Consider the following 26,158-nt stretch of genomic DNA (forward strand, 5'->3'; position numbering starts at 1 on the left):
CTGTATCCATGGTTAATCTTGTGGTCACTATGGTTTAACAAAAAATACTATGGTAAATGGTAAACCATGTAGTTAAAACATAATTATTTTTATTATCATAGTTTTTGTTTTCATATATTATTTCTATTGTTTTACTACGAATATGAAGATATAAATATGGTTAATGTCGTACAACCATGTTAAATTTATTGCGAGGGAATGCAAAACTATTTCAGAAAAGAAAAATCCTCTAAGGTACTCTGTAGAAAACAGGGTGGATTCAAAGACATTTTAATGGCCACTAGCAATAATAATAATATCTAAAATAGGGAACAGCGAGCAGGCACAGCTATAGGTCGATACTATAATTAATCTCAAAATGTCTAATTATCAGTGGATTTATCAAACTGAGTAATGAGTGATTAGAGCATAGTAAACCATCCTTGTGTTGTGATAACATTTATGGGGAAAATATATAGAACTCAGAAAGAAAGAGATTCAGAATCATCTCAATAACAAAATAATAAATAAACCTTTTTTTAAAAAGTCCTAAACAATTTTTCAAAAATCGTTTGAGCCAAATCAGTGAAACAAAGTGCATATCTCAAAAAATCAACAAGTTTCAAAATCATAAACAGCAATCTGTCATTACAATCTGTTCATGTTTGTGTCTCCCAAACTGACAATCCTGAAGAAATGAGAATAATGCCCAATTTAAAAACGACCAAGAAGAGTCTTTTAAAGTCTGTTGATTATATAGCACTCAGCTGAACAGTAAAAACAACTTAATGATCTATAAATTCCAGAAAAAAGATAAACCTAGATAATGTCAGATACATTAGGTCAATGCAAATTCGTTGTTTTGACGACGTGTCCACTTCCAACCCAACAAAAACAAACAACAACGCGCCGAACATCTTTAAAAAACAAAACTAAAGAATCTAAGTTTCAATATATATAGACATGTCTTTATTCATATTATAAATCATCAACGGTTAATATATCAATTCAGAGACTCTCATAGGTGTCAGAATTATACTTTGTTTCATTCTTCAAAAACGGCGAAACAAAGTAACTCTATAAACACAAGACGCTCATTTCAGCAGAGAGTGTCACCGCTCTCTACATAAACTGATATACAAACACATTTTACAGTACAATAATCCACGATTAATTTACGGTTAATGTAAATACTCTTACCTCAAACACACCAGCGATTCTTTATAAACTTCCTGCGCTGACACGCACAGAGCACACGTCACCACGTCAAACACTCGCAGACCAATCAAGAGCTTGGATTCGTCTCAGGACACGCCCTCCTTTGGGTGGTGTCTGTTGACGTTTGCGTTGTTTGTTTTCTCATGTTTCAGTAAAGCGCCGTCTAGTGTAAAAAAAGAGAAAAGTATACCACAGTACTTCACATTTTACTTCTTTTTTGATAACTTTCCATACAGTTTTCTTCTAATAGCCAACTTATTATCTGTAATCGTTTAAATTACATCTTTTATTTTATTTATTTAGTTCTAGATAGATAGATAGATAGATAGATAGATAGATAGATAGATAGATAGATAGATAGATAGATAGATAGATAGATAGATAGTTAGATAGATAGATAGATAGATAGATAGATAGATAGATAGATAGATAGAGATACAGACAGACAGACAGATAGAACAGACAGACAGATAGAACAGACAGACAGACAAATAGAGAGACAGACAGATGATATACAGACAGACTGATAGATAGATAGATAGATAGATAGATAGATAGATAGATAGATAGATAGATAGATAGATAGATAGATAGATAGATAGATAGAGAGATAGAGAGATGGATGGATGATAGAGAGATAGACTGACAGACAGATGATATACAGAAAGACAGACAGACAGACAGACAGACAGACAGATAGATAGATAGACAGACAGACAGACAGACAGACAGACAGACAGACAGACAGACAGACAGATAGATAGATAGATAGATAGATAGATAGATAGATAGATAGATAGATAGATAGATAGATAGATAGATAGATAGATAGATAGATAGATAGAGTTTTGCTTTAGTTAGGTGAAATGCAAATAATGTCTATAAATACCCACTGACCTGATCTATTGTGCACAGCCAGTTACAGTCATTTTCTTAGTTTCAATGTGTGTATTTATATATAACCCAGCTTATTGATTAGACAAAACATTAACTTAAAAAATACATTGATAGATTTAAGTAAGTGAAGTCATGGAACTTGTAGCACATCTTTCAAAGTGTATGCTTTGGAAATGTTAAACAACTCAACATGTCTAATGAAGGGGGATTATTGCAGCATTATTAATGTAACATAAACACTAAGACATGAAGCTTTGGTTCGCTCTTATATCATAGTAACATCTTAAAGGTGCACTGTCATTTTTGAAAAAAGTTGAATAGTATTTCTGAAAATATATGTATAAAATGATGAGCACTCACTGAGGGAAAGACTCATATCAGGTGTTTTATTCTACATGGGGAGGGTCCCCTCATGGGGGCAGCCATGTTATGGTCACATGACCAGCCAAAAACTACTCGTTTAATCTCAATAATGCCCATTTTATTGGACACTTTCACTCATAGATTAAATTAAACATGGCTGATTGTGAGCAGTGAATTTCTACAGTGGCATCCGAAACTGAAAACTGTTTGACTGATGCTGCATCCAAGCCGCTAGATGTCACAGCAAGTCCAAGACAACATGCGTAAAAATGCATGTACTGAAATACTATAATGAGAAAATGGGAGTTATTTTATATAAACAGTTGTCTAAAATCTTACAGAAGGAAACAGAACTGTCACTAGCCCCATACATTTTCACAAACACTGTTTATTTAAGGCATGCAAAACTTTTTCATGCGTGTGGAATAACCTCAAAAGGCTTCATCCTATATGCCGAGTCTCACTCACTTTTCTAAATAAGGCAGCTCATCTCTTTTCCTGTCATTTCAAGCGGATTCCTCAGGGTTTCTCGTTCTCACTGTTTGAGGACACTGAACATTTTTTGCCCTTATATGGCTAAATCCCTGCTGTGGGCCGGCTCTGTATAGGAAAGCAGATACTCCTGATTGGCTGAGAGGAAAATGGGAGGGGTTCACAACTGAAGCTGATGCCCCAGAGAAACATTTGGGTCCCATAAGTGCAACTGTCTCACTCTTTAGGACAAAAGGGTTTAGTAGAAAGTAAATTCCATCAGCTGTAGCCGAGGTGAGTAGCGTTTTATGATTGTGTCCTAATGTCTGGTTTTATGTGTAATAAAGCGTCTATAAAGGCTTTTTACAAAAGTGTTAGCTGAGTTTGGGGCTCTGAGGAAAGATCTGGATGGAGGTGGTGACGTAGTTTTGGGTTATGGAGCTAAAACGGGTCCAGAATTAATCCAGGATCTACTTTCACACTTCTGAGCAATGTTTAAGCCACTCTGGGTGACTTGGGACCAGCTGTTTTGGGACAAATGGCCCAGTTCAGTGGGTATTTTAGGGTTGTGTTTCCATCAAGGTGGATTAGAGAAAGGAAATGTCCAGTTCAATGACCAATATGGACGGATGTTAATGTATACTTTGCTTTTTCATTCACAAGCAGCTTTGTGTTCCTGAGCTCAGAAAACTTGTTATACACATTTAGCTTATTCCTTACTAAAATATACTCATTTCTGAAGTCGTGCAAATGCAAAAACATGCTTAATCAGTATTTTTGTCTTTTTTTTCCACCAGTAAAAATATCTAAACATGCTTAAAATATGATTAATTTACTTAAAGCAAAAACGTTTTTTTTATAATAACACTTACTGTCAGAGAATATCGTTTTTTCCCCTCTCCGTTGGCAATTTTAGAAGTATAAATTATATAGTAGTTTTATTACTATTTATTTGCCCATGTAATATATATATATATATATATATATATATATATATATATATATATATATATATATATATTCTCTCAAAACAAGTCTTATTATTTTTTAAAATTGTACTTTATCTCTAGTAAATGTATCTAAATGTACAGATTTGTTTTTGGCAGTTCAGGGTTGGATTTCGATTATTTTTTAATCTATTTTTTAGCCAATATTGTTGTAGAGATTATGCTGTTTTCCGAGAACATATATTGAATAAGATGATTTTTTTCAGCTTGTGTTAGATTTATCCTTTAAACATGAATAATAAATGCATTTGCCAATAGGGTAAGAAAAATAAACCACTCAAGATATGTTGACATGTGTTTCGCCGGACTGTATCACACGGCCTCTCGTGGCTTATTCCTTTTTTTAGCATGCCTGGAATGCTGAATTGATCAATCCGTATCCAGGAATGGAACAATACTTTAAAATACATTTCTGAGTCCATTTGTGTAACTGAATCTTTGGACAACCTGTTGGAGTCTTTCTAAAAGGAGTCACCGAGGATGAGTTCAGCAGATAACAGGAAGTGCTTGCCAAAACAATCTCAGAGGACACAAATGTGAGGAAGAATGTGACAGTGTTTGATGTCCTTATCTGGTGTAGATAGTTTCTGAATTCCTGAGGCCCAACTGGACATTGTGTTCTGATGACTGTGAAACAACAGTTGGTTAATCAGTTACGAACAAAAGAAAGAATGATTGGGTTAGACAGTTTAAATGAAAGCATTGTTTAAATTATAAACAAAATTAGAAAGCAATAACTGGTGATTTACAAGAAATCTGAATAGAATTAAGCCATTCTCACAATTGCCTGTATAAAGTTTCTTTATGTTCAGTGTAAGACATTTCTTTGCGTAATGTACAATGCAGGTGGTTTGCATACAGGCCTGTTAGAACGATACAGTGCAACTGAAAGTGAACAGTCGTCTGTATTTGGTTACTGTATTGGTCAGATATTGAGAGGCAATGAATACTTGCTCTTATCCAGAAGTAATAAATGTACAGATAGGAATATGTGCGCAGAGATAAACTGTATTTATATATTCATAAATGTGTTAAATACGTTTTGAATCAGATGATTATGAACATGTTATATGTTAATTTATGTCATTACAAAGTATCTGACAGTCATGCTAAAAATGGAACAGGGTTCCCACAGTCATGAAACACATGTAAATACGAGGGGATTGTAAATAATCCTTTTCCAGGTCTGAATAAGTATTGAAAATCTTGGTAGTGAAGTGTTACATTTTCCATAATGATGTCTACATTTGTGAGCGATTCACTGCTTTGGGTCTTTTCAATGAATCAGCTGATGTGGTTCACAATTCAGTTTATATTATACATTTGCAAATATTTTTAATATAATGAAAGGCCATGGAAATTCACTGTGGGCACCTTGAATAATGAGGAATATCTTGGATTAAATGCACACTGTGATTCTGTGCAACTGATTTTTGATTGAGACTCAGACTGAAAACAAAGGTCTTTAATTACTAAAGTAGGATGCAAAGTTTGCTAATGAATAATGTAGATGGTACACACCTTTTTTTAGTTTGTTGGACAGTCAAATACCAGATTCCTTCCTGTGGTGACAGCTGTAGATCAACACCCAAATGAGGTCATTCACACATGCATAAATGTGTACAAAGACAGAACTTTAGTTTGATACTGACTGCCATGAACTTCCATAAAATCATACATTTTATTGATGTAGCCGATTATTTCAAAATATTTCACCAAGAAAGAAAAAAAACAGGAATATATCGACAGCAGATACTATAGAGAAGTATGACTGAATGGAGCATCAAACTAAACGTAACTAAATCTGTTTTGCATGACAAAAAGAAACTTCATTAGTGTCAATCGATTACATGCATGAATGCACTTTAACATAATGTGATAGGGAGCGCTGGGACCGGAGCGCTCACAAGAGAGAAGGAATGGGGTTCCAAAAATATGTTTTATCCATCAGAGGTGCAAAATGTGCAACTAAACAAGTGTTTAAAAGCAAACATAAAAGCAAGGTCACATAAAAAAAATTTTTTTGGCCTGTTTTAGGTACTAACAGCAGTACTCCCCTCTCTTAACAATGGAGGCCAGAGTATATTGCGCTCAGGCAACCTTGTCCATGTGCTCCAAACACGCATCGTCCATCTTGTCTTCCTCTAATGGTGGCTGGGTTAAATAGGGACATTTTCCCGCCTTTTCGAATTGGAACATGCCATTATTTTAATAATAAACCCTCACCTCCCCATTCTTGTACAAAAAGTCATCTTAAATAAGAATGAGAGATAAAACCAAAAGAGACAATAAATAGGATGGATACAAATATTTGCCCAACAAAAAAGTCATCTTTGACTTTGAAAATGAAAATGGGTTTGAACATTGAAAATGGGCGAGTAAAACAAGAAACAAGTCTTTTAGACACATTTAAATCCCATGATAGAGACCGACTGTCAGGCTCTCCATCACACATAAACACGTCATTTATTTGCTGAGCTATGAGCAGCATCTTGCAGTCCGGCAGTACTAGACAGTCTATTCCAGCTTCATCGATAGACATATTGATTTTTCATCTTCCTCATATACACAAAGTGGGAAAGCCACTTTCTGCCATTTTTAAATTGATTCACATTTTCTCAATTGTTTTAATGCAAAGTTTGACCAAACTTCACCAAAATTGGTGCAGATCCTCTTTAAATGAAGCTTCACAATCCTGACCAATTGGTTTTTTTATTTTCCAAAATGTCTGCCAAATAACAAATTTGCTGGCAAAGTACCCAACAGGATGTGAAATTTGTAATGTATCGTTTCCAAAATGCGATAAAACCACAGAAATTTGGTTACAGCACTTAGTTATGTAAGCGATAATATACAACCCAAAAAAACTACATAGGCATCCCAGGTTCCTTGGATGAGTGGTCAGTTTTACAGTGCTTAATATGGACAACATTCATTATTATGCTGGCTTTAAAATCCCTAAACCAAGACAGAAATTTCTGACTAACTCCTGCCAGAGATTTCAAGCTACATCAGAGATTATTTAGCAGAGATGATCCACTTCTATTAAAATGAATGGGAGAAACTGGAATGCTCAATGGTAGCCAACAGTCAACAGATGTAGAAAGGATGTCCCAACTAACAGGTAAAAGAGCCAATCACCTTTTAGATACAGACATCACCTGTCCCAAGAGTGTTCCAAATATGGCTAACAGTGGACTGACTTGCTTGAAAGACTACATCCACCAAACTTGGCACAGACATTCAGACCCATCAGGAATAGTGTGCTATGTCTTCTCTAAATGATAGGACGTATGGTTTTCACACAGCGTACGCTCAAAAAACTGAAAACGGAAGGAATGTTCAAATGGGCCAGAGGATTTTCCTGAATTTTAACTGCAGCCTGTCAAAACATTAAAATGTAAACACACCCTCAAAGGGCCTTTGATCTAATTTAAGTTATCTAGCTAGCTGGCAATTTGTCTCACTTTAATGTCTGTATAACCACTGAACTTTAAACTTTCAAGACTTATCTAAACTTTCGGAAAAGGCTTTGTCATGCCAACATCAAAAGTTTGTCTTCAAAAACATTACCTATCTACAGTAGTTCAGAAACATTGACTACCAAATGATGCATTTGACCAATCAGAATCATGCATTCAAGAGAGCCACGTTCATTAACATTTTCTGCTCTTTCTCTAGGCCTAAAACACCACCAACATGTCAAGCAAGCGAGCAAAGGGGAAGACCACTAAAAAGCGCCCTCAGAGGGCCACATCAAATGTATTTGCCATGTTTGATCAGTCACAGATCCAAGAGTTCAAGGAGGCATTTAACATGATTGACCAGAACCGAGATGGATTCATCGATAAAGAGGATCTTCATGATATGCTTGCCTCTTTAGGTAAGTCTAATGGAGAATGTGGTCATCGTTTTCATTAAGGACAAGGTCAAAATAGGGCTTGTAAGACTACATATTTTTACTAGTCGGTCAATCGTAGAGTCGAAAAGTAGTCCACTAGTGCTGGTGCAACCCCTACTTTAAATGAAGTTTTAGCTGAAGAAATGTGTGATACTTGTGTACAGGTAAGAACCCGTCTGACGAGTATCTTGAGGCCATGATGAGTGAAGCACCAGGCCCCATCAACTTCACCATGTTCCTCACCATGTTTGGAGAGCGGCTTAATGGAACTGACCCGGAGGATGTCATCAGGAATGCCTTTGCTTGCTTTGATGAAGAAGGATCTGGTAAAACACACACTACTTCCATGAAGAATTTGGCCTCTTATAAACAAAAGATCTTTTCCAAAACCTAGTGAGAAGCCTTGCCGTTTACTGCCTACATAGGCAGCTATCTTCTAAAACTGCAACCTTAGTAGGGCTGGTATCAATACAGATTTCCCAATTCGATTCTGATTTTAACAAAAATTTGAGACAACTTCAAAAAAATCTAATCTAAGATTCCCTGGCCTTACCTGTATGTGCGATAACCATCTGTTCTCGATACCTGTACAGGTTCCATTCATGAAGATCATCTGAGAGAGCTGTTGACCACCATGGGAGATCGTTTCACAGATGAAGAGGTGGACGAGCTTTTCAGAGAGGCTCCCATTGACAAAAAGGGCAACTTTAACTATGGCGAGTTCACCCGTATACTCAAACACGGGGCCAAGGACAAAGATGACATATAGACAATCACAGACATACCGCTACAGCTGGACAGCGCATCGAAAACACGTACTCAACATCTGAATAAGCATGCATAGAAGCAACTGCAATAAAGCATTTCAACGTTTTGCCTTTTTACATATTTAAATACATATTTTATGTAATGCTATATAATATGATCAGATTATTTTGCTAACTAAATCTGTTAAATGGAATGTACATTTTCGGTTGCTATAGAGTAGAGTTTGACCGATAGTGGATTTCGCTGATACGATAACTAAGGTGATGGATAGTGCCGATAACAGATATATCGGGCGATAGTTTTTAAAAACGATTTATTGAATATAAAAATATTTTCATAGTCTTTCTTCACTATGACAGACAGAGGTAACAAGAGTCAAAAATTTATAAAATAACAGAGGCAGTTTATTATACAACCAGAACACCAAAACTAACCTGAAAACAATTACAATTGGGTGCATAACACAGGACTTTTAAAGGGCAGCTATTATAGCATTTAAAATGCTCCTAATATTGTTTTGGGAGTCCCCAACAACAGTTTTACATGCATGCAATGACAAAAAACACTTTTTGTCTTATAATATGCATTTATGTTTACCTGATTTGCTCACCGACTCCCAAATGATTCGTTCAACGACTCATTTTTCCAAACCCCTCCTTTGCGTGACGCTAATCTGCGGTGATTGGTCAGATGACCCAGTCAGTTGTGATTGGTATACTCTGTGCAGAGATTGTCGGAAACGGAACGCCCATCATCGCTTTGTAGTAAAAACATCAAAATCAGAGAAGGAATTTGAGTTGATTTATATTAGCGATCATAGCCCAAAGTTCGGTGGTAAACACCCAATCAGTTATTGTTTGCGTTAGCCCAACGCATAAACATATTGGTAAAGCACTGCATTACTACAAGTTATTGCTCTATTCTTTATGACAACTCCAATAACATCCACAAACATTTCACATATTTCAAAAAAATTGACATTGGAGACCTAGAAGCTGCGCTGAGCGTAACTTACACAACACACACAAATACTTATTAAGCATGCTAAAAAACACATAAAAGCAACAATTATTAATAATACTTACAGGTTGTGATTCGGAGGAGGAAGCTGATCCAAATAAACTTGGTACTGAACCTTCCTTCAGTATCAACCGCTCATGAATCCACACTTGAAAGCATTCATGTTCAGTAAAGCAATCGTCATTAAAATGACGCGAACACAGCACAAGGTTCGGGCTATACTTGTGTGGTATAGTTGTAAATATAAACTCTAGCCACTGATTCTTCACATGCTCGTCCCTGGGCAGTGAAAAAAGGTCAGCTTTGATATGCACTTCAGAACACAGCGTCTTGTTGTCGACATGATGCTTTTAAGTTTTCCCTGGTGTCTGCGCGCGCAATGAGTGGCCGCGGCCAATTTGATAATTTTTTGTCTTGATGTCACAACGAAAAGGAAAATGACTCATTGGAAAAACGATTCATTACATTGACTCAGAGTCGACTCCTGCTTTTGAGAGACAATAACTTTTTTTACGGTGAACTTTCATATATAAAACTTTGCAGGATGTTTTTGTTCACTTAAATCTATGTTACACACTACATGAAAGGTAATTTTCAGAATTCCATAATAGGTGCCCTTTAACAATAAACAAGCACAAAACACTCCAGGGACTCTTATTTTGAAATGGCGAAGGCTTTGCTCTGTTAAGCTTTTCATTGCCTAAATGTTCACCAGATGAAGGGTTTTGCAAATATATATGTATTCTGGTAAGATGTTATGAGGAATAAGGTTAAGTATAGCTGCAAGCAGCGATGACGGCCATTTCCACCCAGTGGCTTTCAGACAACAATGCATGATAAACAAATAAGACACCTTCTGCTCAGACATAATGGTTAACAACTTTGATGTGTGTGGCAAATGTGATAAATGTGTAATAATGGCAAGTGTGAACGCTTGAACAATCCAAAAAATAATATTGTTATTTGAATTGTGGCCATGAAAATATCATGTAAGATATCAAGAATCCCCTTACCTTATTAAATTTGACACTAGTCTGAATAAATTTAATGTGACAGGTGAATATAGGGTTTGTTTTTTTTCAATGTCTAGTCGAAGTGTCACATCTATTGTTGCAGGCTGTAGACCTATGACCCTGACCCACCATAGCCACATTCATGTCATACAGTAAGCGTGATTAAACATATTATACATATTATTATTATTCAAATACACACTGGCCACAAATCATATGCCACAAATCCAGATTGAATGCAATGCCAAGTAACACTAACAGGGCAACACTATTTAAATATCAAATACACTTTTATTATTGTGCACCAGCAGTGTAAAAATAACATTTCAAAGTCTGTTGTAAGAGCCAGACTTCCTGCTGCTAGTTGGTGGTGCTATGACCATGACCCACAAAAGCCACGTCCATTTGATCAGCCCCCAAGACCAAACATAGAGCCCAATTTTGATCTAAATCAAACAATGCACACAGAAGACATGAGACACTGCTTGTTTTTCATGTTTTCATGCCCCGCTATGGCAACACCGTTCAGTATATACAAAATATGTTAGCACATTAGCATTTACAATGTCATGGCATAATGTTGTCTAAATGTGGTGAGGAGTATTTAAAAATTCAGAGACTGCAATATAAAAAAAATCTTCCTTGGGCAGACCTGATGACTATAAATATGAAAGTTGTCTGGCTTGATGAGGATTATATATGTACCAATTTTGTTGACTGTAGGTGAAAATGGGGGTGCTAGAGTGCCCGCTAAACACCCATGTTAAAGATGGGTCTAGAGAGCCGCCCCACAGTAATGAAATACAAGTAACGAGAATATGTATTTAAAGTAAGTAACTGTCTTCCACAACAGTTACAATTTAAATCATTGGTATTTGGAATACAGTTACATTCAAAAAGTATTTTGATTACTGAAGGGATTACTTTGCATTTTATTGTCATTTGTTTCATTTAATATTTAGTCATTTCAGATGGGAAACATTTATACATATAAATAATCCAAAGTGCATTTGAGCAGCGGTGAAACACTTTCTGATGATGCATTACATTTATACGAGCAGACAGAGAAGTACGTTTGAAGTAAGTTTGGAGCAGAAGAAATACAAATAAACCGTGTGTAAATTGTTAGCTTTATGCTAAGCTAAAATGCTATTTCTAGCCATTTTACATGCACATGTTACCAGACACGATCATATTTATTATATCAAGAAAATTCACATTGGATCATAATTAATTCTTTCTAATAAGATTATTGATAATTGTTGTATTGTTTTCCTGTAAAAATATCAAAAAATCCTTAAAACAAGATCAGTTTGATCTTGTTTTAGAAGCAACACTGCAGAAGATATTTGGGTTTTTCAGTGAATGTATTTTTAACATGTGCATTTTGAGTTTTTATAGTCAAAACAAGTGAAAATATCTGCCAGTGTTGAAAAAGTAATCCAAAGTATTTAGTAGGGCTGTCAATAGATTACAATTTGTAATCAAATTTCATGGTGTCCCGATTAATTAATCGCATTTAATCGCATATACAAATATTTGCTGAGAAAGCCCCTCATATAACAATAATTCAATATATAATGATGAAATAATTATACATAGTTATCTTTAAATATTGAAAGATTATATATATAAAATAAAAAAATATTCAGATAATGCATTAAAGTGCATTACATTCTTGTTGCAGAAGAGTTCATCATTGATAATACAAAAAGCATCTTTAGAATACAATGTATTGTTTATTACCATATTATTGATCATAAGTCAATCACTGACACACAGTTCACAGTAATCCATTACACAAGTGAATTTGTCAATCAGTTGGAGATTTATTATGAGGGCTTGTTTAAGGACCCGTCAATGTTCACCTGCGTCAGACCTTTTTTATTTTTTAGAAACAATCCAGGGGTACATAGTACACAATACTACAGATATATTTGACAATAATGCAAAGACATTATATTCATTACATAGTGTAATGGTTTTCAATGCTTTGGAGTTGTTGGAGGTACAAACAGTATTTAAATAATATTTCAAGTCTTTGCAAAAAAGTGCAAATAGGGGCTTTATAGACATAAATTTAAACTTATGTATAAAAAAACTTGCCAAGAATAATAAACAGATTAATCAGAAAATATTAACTTATCAAAACTGAAAACCAAATAAAACGTCTTAAATAAGTTAAAATGGAGGTACATACAAACAACATTTTCTCCAGAATACTACAGCGTGGAAACATTCCCAAAAAAGGTGCCTACTGAAGTGTTTTCTTCACTGTATAAACTGTGTGTTGCTCATACAGCTGGAATTTCACTTACTGCCCTCTGGAGTATACAGGTGGTACTACAAGCTTGCATTTCTCAGGAGTCTTCCTTATTACAGTCCGGGGGCATTGCGATTAATTGCGTACATTTTTTGTAAAATTAAAATCGCACGTTATTAACGCGTTAAATCGACAGCCCTAGTATTTAGATTACATTACTGAATTTGAAAATCTAATGAAATACATTACAATTACAATAACAGCATGTATTCTGTAATCTGTAGTGGAATACATTTCAAAAGTAATCCTCCCAACCCTGCCCATGGGACACCTTTGGCCCAGGCCTATGAGATCTCAGGACAGAAGTTAGGTTGGAGCTAATGGAGCCACAGCAGCTGCTGGACCAATGCAGTAACTGGCATAAAGTCACCCAACATCAATGTGAAAGGCTGGCAGAGAGCATGCCAAGACACTTGAAAGCTATGATTGAAAATCAGGATTATTCCACCAAATATTGATTTCTGAACATTATTATTGTGTCGTTTATAAATTAATATGGACTTGTTTTCTTTGCATTACTCGAGGTCTGAAAACACGGCATCTTTTGTGTTATGTTGACCAGTTGACATTTTCTGCAGATAAACGCTTTAATGACAATATATATGGGATTTGGGAGAAATGTTGCCAGTACTTTATAGAATAAAACAAAAATGTTCATTTTACTCACACATACCTGTGAATAGTAAATCCAGAGAAATTGATCATTTTGCAGTGGTCTCAATTTTTAGCTGTATATATTAGTCCAGTGTGGTCTCAGACGTTTGGACATTACTGTTTGTGCAAGTTTAAGCAATGTACTGTGCAGTTGTGGCGGTATATCTCACGAATCCTACAACTCTGCATTTCAAAACCCAATCAATCATGTTAGAAATGATATTAATGTCTTGAAAGGGAATCTGTGTTTTATACGAGCATGAAGGAGGATTCTCAGCATCACTTTTAACAGATTTCTAGAACATTCTAGAAGTGCTACTAAACATTCTAAAGAGTCATTAAATGAAGTCAAATGATTTTTTAATAGTTTTTGCACATTTAGAATTAAATGAATAGTTCAAACGTTCATCTAAACATTTGGAAATATCTGGATTTAGTAATTAATTAGCAAGTAGACATTTTACTGCCGGTGAAATGTGTCCAATAAAATAAGCTTCCATTTCTACACAACACGAATACAATCGGATATGAAAAAGCTTTTATTTCTCTGTAATGTTTGTACAAAAGGACATACAATAAAATCTCCACATCAAATGTTTAAGGCAGATATTGCACAGACTAGTCCAAAGGTTTTCTAATAAAGCATGTAAGGCACAATTGCCAGATTCACTGTCCTCAGTTATAGATACATGTATATGAAATAAAAAAAAAAAACATTCACATCCATCTTCATGCATTTGGTCGTATAGGAGAAAGCTACACATTTGACATATATGATGAGAGCCGATCTATGCCAAAGACAGAAGCTGAACCAAAAGGATATTTACATGTTTCACATTGTCATCAGTGAGACGCATTTTACAACAATAATATCATTTCAGGAATATTCATATCTTTCTTAAGAATTGTAAAAATATAGAGGGTATAAAAAAAAAAAAAGAAAGCGACACACACACTTCCAGTACCCATCACTGGTCCAGTAAATAACAGAATGATCACAGTGGTTTCTTAAGATTGAGCAAATTGGATCGGTTATACGGTTTGATGTTTCTACAATACAAGGGTGTGAAAATGATGAATTTTCATTTGAGTCAACTATCCCTGTAAGTCTGTAAAAGTGACTTGTAAACCCATTTACCTTTCAGAATTCCTTCATCAGAATTAAACCGTATAAGAACCCACCAAATCTGAGAAAAGGAGGTAAAATGAGGGCAAAAGCCAGCTGAAAACAATAAAACACAAACCTGAGACAGCACTGAACTCCAATAACATACAACAAATCATCCTGAAATGCACAGAGTACCACAAAACATGACCTCTGCATTGCTTTCAATGAAACGTTAATTTACCCAGCATGATAAGAACTGATAAAAATGCAGAATTTCTCAGAATTAAGGATATTTCTGAGAGTAAAATAATCTGAACTGACTCCAAATGTAACGTTTCTGCAGGCATTAACTGCATCATAAAAAGTTAAAAGCTATTTACTAAAAATCCATTTTGATGTCTGTACATGTTCTTACAGTTTCATGGAAACTACAAGCATACAATAATAGCATATCTAGGTCATCTAGTGTCCAAAGCAGAGATCACGGGAAAGATAGGTTAGTTATCTAGATACATTCACAGATTACAGGCGATAAAAGGCCCACTTCAATCTAGAGAGGTGCGAAAGAAATGTTTGTAATGTACTTTTAAAATTACAATATGTCTTACAAACACACACACACGTTACATTAACGTCTTTCCCTCTTTAAATGCAATCACACACACACACACACACACACACACACACACACACACACACACACACACACACACACACACACACACACACACAGGTTGTGACAGAGAACTTATGAAAACGTTAAAAAACTACGATTAAACGTTAGTTATCTAATTCACCCAAAACTACTGTCAAAACCACAATCCATTCAAATCAGCAAAAACAGACGTCTAATATCACGTTACACGAGAACGGAGGGAAATCTATTGGAGACGACCCCCACCTCATCTCGTCTCTGACACGAGACATTGACCGATGCTCTCTGCAGTATGATCAATTTTCTGCCGATCCACCTCTCGTCACTGCACGGAGAGACACACAGCCTCGTGTCACACCACACAGCAAAGCTCTCGGATGTAATTCCAGGAACTAACAGAGGTAGATAGATTGCATTATGGTTCTGACGTCATGACTAGGAGGTCAAATTGAACTATAAAGTGCAGGAAATGACAGAATGCACGCACACACACACACACACACACACACACACACACACACACACACTCGGGAAAGACATTCAAAGATGAGATTTAAGAGAGGTAGAGGATTCATAAACAGCGGTTTTAGCGTTTTTTCAAACAGCTCGTTCTTATAGAGAATCGGTACGGTCTTGTGCACAATGCGTGTCGGCACAAGCGAACAAGCGACTCCTATAACTGTACTAAAATAGTGTCATAATGCAATCGTAGCTCGCATGCGTCGAACATGCCCGTGTGGGCTCGCGGTCAAAGGACAATTAAGCATACCTGGCCTTTAAGTGGTACTGCCAAGTATAACGTTTTCATACAAATTCGGAACCAACTATTAAATCTAAAGTCCTACATTTGGTTACATCCTAAACGGACTCCGACACTCAAACGCTGCATGCTGGTCATCCAGAAACATTCCCAGATCAAAACTATAAAGCATGCCACATATATACACGAGTATATTGATGCAGACAGGCAAGAGCAAGTATATACAGAGCTACTTGACCGTTTTTGTTGTCTGAGAGAGAGTATACTACACAAGGCCACTTCTGAAACTACAAACATCCTAATCCTCCCAGTTGTCGGCGGTAAACCCGACCGGTGCACAACTCGAGAGCTGAGCATTTAAAATGTTCAAGGTTTACATTTGCTGGTGTTTGCATGTGGTGGCGCACACACTAAACGTGATGAGTGAAACATAAATGTGAGAATTCGGAGTAATACGTTCCCTTTTGATAGGGTCCATCTGGTCTCAAACTTCCCAGAGTCTGAATATTTTGGACTACTTTTGAAAAGCATTTCATACAGACTTAGAATACTAATGTAGTTAAAAAGAAAAAGGTTTGGTTTAAAAAGTTTTTAAAAGTTAAACATCTGAAAAAATACATCCTGGTGTTGTCAGTTCGAAGGTAAGTGTCAACTCCATTGAATCTTGTTTGAAGTGGTTGACATGACTGAGACGACACATAGCCTACTGCAATTTTTACATAACCCAAAGTGCCCATTTTTCCTGTCCAAAATAAGCAAACACGAATCCAACTTTTCCCAATCTAGGTGCAAACACTGAAATCAGCAAGGAGCTTCAACTTGGATCAGTTGACCATTTCCGTAACCGTATTATGCGTGTACTGTTGAACCCATGTGTGAGAGACTGCACTCAGAGGAGGACTAGGTTGTCGAATCTCCCCATGATGGACACTCCACTCCATAAAGCTACCCGATTCTCCGACATTCTTGACTCCAACGACCACACTGGCAGCACCGGCCATGTTAAGAGCAGCTTGCGCAACGGGAAGGCCTGGAAAAGAGTGGGTTGTTACGGGAACCGAAACCGGTAATACTGGATTCTCCATCAACCCTGGTGTAGCATTGGACTCTTCTTGGGAAGGTGTTTCTACTCTGGAAGAGAATGTTGTGGCTGCCTCCAAATTGCAATTCTGGAAAACTGGAATTTTGTTTGGTGGTTGTTGCTGCATTGTTTGGTCTTTCGTCCAGCAGTTCTCTTGCTCGGCTGCTCGCTGCAATGCCACATCCACTAGAAGTTTCAGATCACTGAAATCTTGAGGACACAGCTCCGGAGGAGTAGGGGGAGGCGTGTTGAACAGTACCTCAGTAGGGCTCACTGCTCCAAGGGTTGGGACCGAGGTAGAAACAGGTGGAATGGTCGTCAGGTAAGGATCTTCATACTGATATCCAGCTAGACCTTCTCGTCTCAGAAGACCCCGTGTGTCCAGCTGCATCAAAGCCTGAACGCCTCCGTCTTGACTTACTTTACCTGATGATGGCAAGCAACCGGCCCCAGCCAAAATGGCTGTTGCTGTGTTACCCAAAAGCCTCAAGTCCAACACTGGGACAGGGCAAATGACAGAGGGGCAGGGTGTTGGGAGGGATGAAGGGGAGGGGCTCTCTAGAGAGGTGGATTTGTCTGGTTTGCTGGCACGCCGTGACATGGTAAACTGGGTTGGGTCTTTGCCATCTTTCCTGAGCAGGTTTGGGAGGAGTCTCCGCCGAGCATTTATGAACCAGTTACAGATCTGAGAAACAAGAGATTAAACAATTTCAGAACTTAGTTACCTTACCTTACTAAAGTACAAAAAGTAAGCACTTAAGGCATGGTCACATATACTTTTGCATGGACAAAGAAGGCTTGGGCGAATGTGAAGTGTGTTTGAAACCCAAAAAACTACTTGCCAAGCAGCGTATGGTTATGCTGCACTTTATACACTGGGAGAGTGAAGTTATAAAAGAAACTCACAGCTAAAATGATTTGCTCATCCATGAGGCAAAATTCCCAATCATGCACATTCCCATTGGGATGACTGTATTTTGCCTGCAGATTTCAGGGTACAAATGTAAAGGTGACCGCGCCTTTACTCTCAATCGCATTAAATTGATTCAACCAATGGCATGAGTTTGGGTTGGAACTACCTTGTTTGACCAACCAATGACAAACAGAGGCAGGGTAGTAGGAGTGTTTAGGAAATCGGTTCGAAAGGTGCCAGTAATTTTTGCATTTCTGTTTGGTGCCAGTAGTTTAGGGCCCTATGATTTCTGTGATGCACAGAATCCAATCATAAAAATGTTTTTTTTTACCACAGAACACAGAATATCATGGATTTTAACATATTTGGGATACATTTAAAAAGTTTGAATGCATAATTTAACAAATAAAATGGAGATATGTCCAAGTGTGATTATTAAACAGCAAGAGGCTGTGATTTAATTAAATATATAATCTGCATGTGCTGCACACTACAAAGTGAAGTCGGCCGCTCATACACTGAAAACAGCTCATCGTGAGCATCGGGCGTGCTCTGCGCGTGTAGATGATGACAATGAGCGCTCTGCTCTTTCACTTTGAAGCACGCAGCACATACAAACTACATTTTATTGTGGTTAAATAATCACACTGGGCCACCTAGTGACCTACTTATCTGTAGGTGAGAAACTACAGTCAACACAAAACCTGAAAGGGCTTCATTCGGTTTTAAAAATTACACTGTTGGAAATGAATTGTTGTATTTGATTAAAGTTTTATTGAATAACCTTGTTTAGACACTCTTTTTGATGATAAATTTGAATTGAAATGGATTTCACATGGCTATACTATTGGCAAAGAAATCATTTTCACCACTTTGCCAAATGTTAACTTTTTGGCCAATGAATTTCCACGACTTCTCCCATTGCTTGTGATTACTAGAGGGATTTTTAACACCAATTTATCAAATTAACACTGAAAATAGGAGGCAAATGTAATACTTTGGAGCAGAGAGTAACTATTAACACCTATATGTACTACATTTGTATTTACTATGGAGTCAGTTGTGGTGCCCCCTGTTGGTGCTGCAGTGAACTGCATGCTGTGTCAGACAGCTGGCTGTAACGCAAACAGGAGGGAAATAATATTTAGCACAGGCCTTGCCGCCTGCATTCCTGGGCACTGACAACACCGCAGCTCTGTGCACTCAGTCAAACACACAATACAGCTCAGAGTGCATGTGAATGTTTGTGAGAAATCTTGCAATTACATTTTTAAATATAAAGAATGGATAAAGAGTAATTCCTAAACAAAGTGCAACCCAAATGCTCACCTGTGATACGGACAACTGGGTTTGACCCGACAGAGTCAGTTTCTCCACTTCTGATGGATACGCATTGAAGCGATGCTCGTACAGCCAGTCCCTCAGAACCTGAACGGATTCTTTCGGGAGGTTTCCACGTCGACGTCGCTTGCTAATGGCCCCGGCTCTTCTACAGATGCTCAGGTTCAGAGGGTAACCGTCATCCTCACAGGGGTCACTGTCCGACATGGTAGAAAACTCAGTGTCTCTGTTGTGGTCTTCTTCAAAAGCTGAGAAGAAAAGAACAACAGAGGAATGTTTCAAATGTTCTCAACCACCAGAAATGCACTTTGAGCCATTTCTACACAAATTTGGGACTAAGAATGCAAAATACACACTGCTCAATGCATTATGCATGCAAAAAGATGAGGTCATTTGACAACAATGTAGCATAAAACTCTTTGAAATGTTAGTTTCACACACTATTTTTTTTTAAACCGTAGTCAGTATGCACGGCACAGTATGCCATACCCCAATCTGAACAGGACCAGTGACTGATGAACCAGTTCAAACCTTCATTTCTACATCTTCCAAGCCTGAAGTCAGTCATTTAAAAGGTATCCTGAAGATAAAGTTGTTTGACTGCAGTGCTATTTTACACATCAAAAGACTCCTAGTCTTAATAGCTTTTCCATTCACACCTTCAAAACGTCAAGTCACTTTCACCCCCATCCTGATGACAACAATGCAGGAAACTGGGGGGAAAGAGCATTTAACTTATAGTGCTACATTGTTCCTTACAGACACCCTGATTAAGCATTTTCAGTTTACAAGGAAGCAATCGGAGTGGTTAAGACAATTATTATACACAAACAAGACACAGGACTTTAATGCCAATCTTTTGTAGCATCTGAACAATATAACTCTGTATATGAGACTTGAACAATTCGAATGAAAATTAAAATTAAATCTTTGCATGTAAATTAACGTTGTTAAAACAAAATAGCAGCTAAAGCTAATTTTGGCCCTTAATCTTAAGCAAAGACCTCTCAACATTACAACAGGCACATGAACCCGACGTATGCATTTATATCTGCAGTTTGATTGACCCGGTCTCAGATACACGCTTTGAATTACAAAGGGGGACCCTTACAAAAATGGCAATGGTGATAAATACCATGTTCTACAGATTTAGCAAACTAACAATCACCGTAGTTGCCTGAATATGTTATTTTGCCAGACTGGTTATCATGGTAAGCTAGACAATCTTACATACACTCATTCCTTTCTTTCAGCTGAACTCAACAGATCAGACTAACTTCAGCTTCAGCTCAGTGTGTCTCCGATGTTGTAACCTGAATCCCCAAAGATCTGCCAGAAATGTGGGAGTTCCTGTGTTCTGCTTCAACAAAGGAGATTGTGTGTGTGTGTGTGTGTGTCCAAGAGACATGCATGATACGCTCTGCAACTGTATCTGTGTCCCTATTTAGCGCATCACATCTTTAGATCAACTGTAGCTATCTTCTAATATAATCTTAATGCAAGGAGAAGCATGCTAACAGTTACGTTTATAGCGTTTCTCTTTAATGCATTTGGACTGCAGTAATCAGCTAACCCATTATATAAACTCAAAGTTAACAGATGCTTGCCTCATGTTACACAACTAAGATGAGAGTAAAATGAGTGGGGGAAAAAACAGGCTTCCAGAATGTAATGTTACACTTAAATAAATCACAACTAAACTACAGTGCTAGCTAGTTAAAGCTGAAGAATGTCACTTATTCTGTGTTAAAATACTTTCTCTTATCCCAGCTTAATATGCAGAAACAGCCACTAGTAGAGGTTCATTTTGGTGAAAACTGTAGACACTGTGTCTCTGTGGCACTATGAAAATTTTGAAAAGTTTGTTTTGAGCGACCCGCCTCAAGGGAGACCAATGCCATGAGTTGGGGCGGGACTATCTGTTTGTTCGATCAAAAGTAGAAGGGGTAGACTTAGAAAGTGGTTTTGAAAACAACGTTTACTTTTGCAATTATGTTTGGTGATGCCGAAATGACATACTTTAGTTTTAATGCACATCCAAAATAAATCTATCCCAAAAAAAAACAACGATTCAAGTAACTACACATCTGCTTCGCCCTTTATCCTAATTTGAGAAAACGTTTAGACCGCGTATAAAAAACAAAATACAATTCTGTTTACAAATCCAGGGCCACAGACAAAAAACAAAACAACCAAACTATAAACGAACATCGGTGACAACTTTTCACATTACCAACTTCCTCACATTTCAAAAACATTTAGATTGCATATAAAAACAAACAAACAAAATTCTGTAAACAAACCACAGACAAAAACAAACGAAAACTATTCAATGAAGTCCGAATCACTCAACCAAACGCTTCAGTTTTTAGTAAAAAAAAAATTATAATAATAGTTAGACTGCATTTAAAATACAACAAACAAAAATCTAAACAAACGATCAATAGTATATCCGTAATGCTATTTTCCGCACAGACAAAATTTTCAAATTCAGATTTTTTTTTAGATTGTAAACGAAATATAAAAAAACAAACAAAATTCTGTTTAAAAAAATAAACGATTTAATCAACTGTGACACAACTTTCCCATGTTTGAACTGAACACACACACACACACACACACACACACACACACTTTTCCAAAAATCCAAACAAACACACGAGGGCCGCAAACAAAAACAAAAGATTCAGTGAACATCCCATCTGCTACGTTATTTTACCACATTCTCAACTTTTCGAAAACGTTTATAAAACACACACACAACATAAAAACGATCAAACAAAACTCCGTCGCCAAACGCAAACAACCCAACGGTGCAGCAGACGCGCGAAAACGCAATTCGCTAAACAAATAAACGCACGTTACGTCATCGAATCACAATGATACAATGTAACAAACGCGTGTAAGTTCATAAAACACGAACAATTCGTGCTTCTGAAGTCAGAGGCCCGTCACAAATCAATCTACACATGGAAATCAAACGGCACATGTGCATCAGTCGTTATGTAACGTGAAATTCAAAGAAGCATCTGCGTTTCACGCGATCAGACACTCAAAATCACGCCACGATCACTCCAGCACGTACAACCCGTCCAGATGCCCTGAAGTGGCTGTAACAGTCCTTCATTCAAACACGCTGCATTTGCTCTTAAAAAAGCCACATTCCTTTTAAACCAACACACACACACGCATATACACACACACGCATATGCACACACACTCACTCACTCACTCACGAAGATGCATTTTTACTACGCAACTCACCTCTTTTGTGGAATTTCATCGTGGATGTTGGAGAAAGAGAGGTTGGAAGCTGATGGCGTGGACATGCGCGTCTTCGACAAAACGGTGACAAACGGAGAGTCTTTTCTCCCTACAAACACACACACATCTGTGCTGATTCAGAGCACATCACCCATTGAAGCTCTAGTAATGAATGAATCATTCGTGTGTCAGGGGAGAAGGTGTGCTGTTGACAAATAATCCGCCGTTTACCTGCAGTGCTGCTCCGCCAATCTCTCTTTTTCTTTCTGTGTGCCAATGACAGGAACTCGAGCCCTCCTCCACTCTGCCAGGGGCCAATGAGAGTCAGTTAGGGCCCCACATCTGTGTGTCATCACTGTTTCATTCAAAAACCACAGGATATGCAGTCAAGAGAGTTTATTTTGGGTTAGTTCTTCGTGCAGGGGCGGACTGGCCATCGGGAGGACTGCCCCCCATCCCGGGCTGATTCCTCTTCCCAGTCCACCCCTGTCTTGGTGCTTTGGTAAATTAAAATTATGAGATAAAAATTCATTATTGTGAGATAAAAAGTCAGAAATATGAGCTAATGTCATAATTATTAGATCAAAAGTTTGAGATAAAAAGTAATTATGTTTAAATGAAGTCAAAATAATTATATATTGTCATTATTTTCAGATAAAAAGTAATTATGTTACAATGAAAAGTCAAAATTATGAGATAAAACGTCATTATTGTGAGATAAAAATTCAGAAGTATGAGATTATGTCATAATTATTAGATTAAAAGGTCAAAAGTTTGAGATAAAAAGTAATTATGTTTAAATTAAGTCAAAATAATTATATATTGTCATTATTTTCAGATAAAAAGTAATTATGTTACAATGAAAAGTCAAAATTATGAGATAAAACGTCATTATTGTGAGATAAAAATTCAGAAGTATGAGATTATGTCATAATTATTAGATTAAAAGGTCAAAAGTTTGAGATAAAAAGTAATTATGTTTAAATTAAGTCAAAATAATTATATATAGTCATTAATTTCAGATGAAAAGTCAGAATTATGAGATGTCAAAAGTTTGAGATGTTAAGTTTAAAATTATGAGATAAGTCAAATTTTTGACATATAAAAAAATCTAAATTATAATAGAAATTCTAAATTATTTGATAAAAAAGTCATAATTATGAGAAAGTCAATTGTGAAATACTGAGTCAAAAGTTTGAGATGCTAAGTCATATTTATGAGATAAATAGGCCTCATCATTTGGGTAGAGCTAGTCTTTTGACCACTAACGATTCACTAATAACCTTCCAGATTTGACTCAAATACTTAGTAATCACACAAAATTGTAGAATAACTCATTGTAATCACAGAAAATATAGATACAGTCTTCTCTAGCACTCTCGATAGTGTCGCCCCCCTTTAATGAATGTAAATTAAAGAGAAAAGCCCTGCACCCTGGTACAATAACACACTCATGAGTGTCTCAAGAGAGCATCTCAAAAAATGGAGCAAAGTGGAAGAGTAAAACATTAGAGGTCTTCCGTGGTGCATGGAATAATAGTGTTTCTATTAAACCAGATATTCCATCGCAGCACAAGAGTAATGACTTTATGAATTTCTTTACTGATAAAATTTAAATCATCAGATACAAAAGTGGAGTTATGCAACCATCTGCAATAGCACCTCTGAAGACAATGTCTCATATTATTCCCCAAAAGCATCTTCAATCCTTCGCACATAGGACAGGAAGAGCCAAACAATCGTACCATAACGTCAAAATCAACAACATGCATGTTAGATTCAATACTGACCAAGCTATTAAAAGAAGTGTTTCCTGTAATCTCAGAACCTCTTCTTAATTTTATGAACTCCTCATTATCCTTAAGGCATGTCCCAAGAAAATATAAGATAGCAGTTGTTAAACCGCTTATCAAGAAACCACAGCTTGATCCTGGAGAGTTGGCTAAATATAGACTGATCTCAAATCTCCAATTTATATCAAAAATACTAGAAAAGATAGTGTCATCCCAACTGTTCATTTTTACAAAAAAAATTTATATATGAAGAATTTAAGTCAGGATTTAGGCCCCATCGTAGTACAGAGACTGCATTATCAGAGTTACAAATGTCTTGCTCTTTTCTTCTGATCGCGGCTGCATTTCACTTCTAGTGCTTTAAGATCTTAGTGCTCGACACAATAGATCACGACATTCTCTTAAGCGGGCTGGAGAATTATCTTGGCATTTGTGAACAGGCATTAGCATGGTTCAGGTCCTATTTATCTGACTGCTACTTTGTCTGTGTAAATGAGGAATTGTCAGATCAAACTAAAGTTAAGTACGGAGTGCCACAGGGATCAGTTTTAGGGCCTCTGCTTTTCTCCTTATATATGCTTCCCCTGGGAGACATTATCAGGAATTGTGGAATTGGACGATACACAACTATATAATTTTTCAAAACCTGATGAAATTTCCCATTTCTCCAAGTAAGCAGAGTGTATAAAGAATATAAAAAATTGGATGGCTAGAAATGGTCTTCTACTCAATTCTGACAGTGGTCGTAATTGTTGGACCAAAAACCTAAAAAAAATAAAATGCTAAAATATAATTTGACTTGAATTATGAGATTAAGTCAATTATGAAAAGTACAAAGTTTCAGATGCTAATTCATAATTATGAGATACTAAGTCAAAAGTTTGAGATGCTAAATCAGATTTATAAATCATAATTATGAGATAAAAAGTAATTATGCTGAAATGAATTCAAAATAATTATATTCAGTCGTTATTTTAGATAAAAGTAATAATTATGAGATAGTAAATTATGAGATAAAAGTCAGAGATATGAGATAGAAAGTGATCTCAGAATTATGACTATGTATCTCACAATCTTTTTTCTCTATGTGGCAAAAATGGGCTTCCATACACACTCATACATTTCGTTATTAATATATATTTCTTTTGTAAAGTACAACGATGTTTCTAAATCCCTCATAAAGTCTATTTTACAACCCATCGTTTACTAAAGTTTGCATGTGCATTTCTATAAATTGCATTTAAGTTTCCGTTTTGCAATTCCACAAATAATTCTGAAATCCATTTACATTTATTAATTTAACACACTTTTATGCCAAGAATAAAACACAAGCGATTCATCTATAATCTGATATTATCTTCTTACATAATCCAATATCTGATATCTGAATATTTAATATGTCATTTATATTACAGGTGAAATATTTAAATATCATTTATTTACTATTCCATCTTATTTATTGTGTTGATATTGTATCATCATCATCATCATCATCAGCTCCTGAATCAGGAGAAATGATAGTATTTGTAAATAAAGTTATTCTAATTGAAATGATTCATTTTGAAATGGACCCTGATGTTTCTGAATAATAAACAGTTTCTCAATAACAAAGTGAAACTTCAATATTAT

At 36.4% G+C, this 26,158-nt stretch overlaps 3 protein-coding genes across 3 annotated transcripts in view; 1 reads left to right on the forward strand and 2 right to left on the reverse strand.

Annotated features, from left to right (window-relative positions):
- The window catches only part of zgc:123305, a 30,901-nt gene extending 27,929 nt beyond the window's left edge, over positions 1–2,972 (reverse strand). The window contains exons 1-2 of the mRNA XM_052129837.1: positions 2,926–2,972; positions 1,180–1,360 (exon numbers count right to left, since the gene is read on the reverse strand). The gene's annotated coding sequence lies outside the window, so the exon portion shown is untranslated. The remainder of the gene's footprint in view (positions 1–1,179; positions 1,361–2,925) is intronic.
- A 112-nt stretch (positions 2,973–3,084) lies between these two features.
- Positions 3,085–9,658, forward strand: myl9b (myosin, light chain 9b, regulatory). The gene is made up of 4 exons (XM_052129900.1): positions 3,085–3,222; positions 7,617–7,818; positions 8,001–8,162; positions 8,430–9,658. Exons 2-4 carry the CDS (start codon positions 7,635–7,637, stop codon positions 8,603–8,605), a joined length of 522 nt encoding a protein of 173 aa, XP_051985860.1. The 5' UTR covers positions 3,085–3,222; positions 7,617–7,634; the 3' UTR covers positions 8,606–9,658.
- A 140-nt stretch (positions 9,659–9,798) lies between these two features.
- LOC127646320 (homeobox protein TGIF2) lies at positions 9,799–22,987 on the reverse strand. The gene is made up of 4 exons (XM_052129874.1): positions 22,968–22,987; positions 22,737–22,845; positions 19,461–19,720; positions 9,799–17,903 (listed from the first exon to the last, which is right to left on the reverse strand). The coding sequence occupies exons 2-4, from the start codon at positions 22,753–22,755 to the stop codon at positions 16,962–16,964; spliced, it is 1,221 nt and encodes a 406-aa protein (XP_051985834.1). The 5' UTR covers positions 22,756–22,845; positions 22,968–22,987; the 3' UTR covers positions 9,799–16,961.
- Positions 22,988–26,158: the final 3,171 nt, after the last annotated feature.

The sequence above is a fragment of the Xyrauchen texanus genome, chromosome 7 (genome assembly GCF_025860055.1).
Source record: "Xyrauchen texanus isolate HMW12.3.18 chromosome 7, RBS_HiC_50CHRs, whole genome shotgun sequence".
Classification (NCBI taxonomy): Eukaryota; Metazoa; Chordata; class Actinopteri; order Cypriniformes; family Catostomidae; genus Xyrauchen; species Xyrauchen texanus.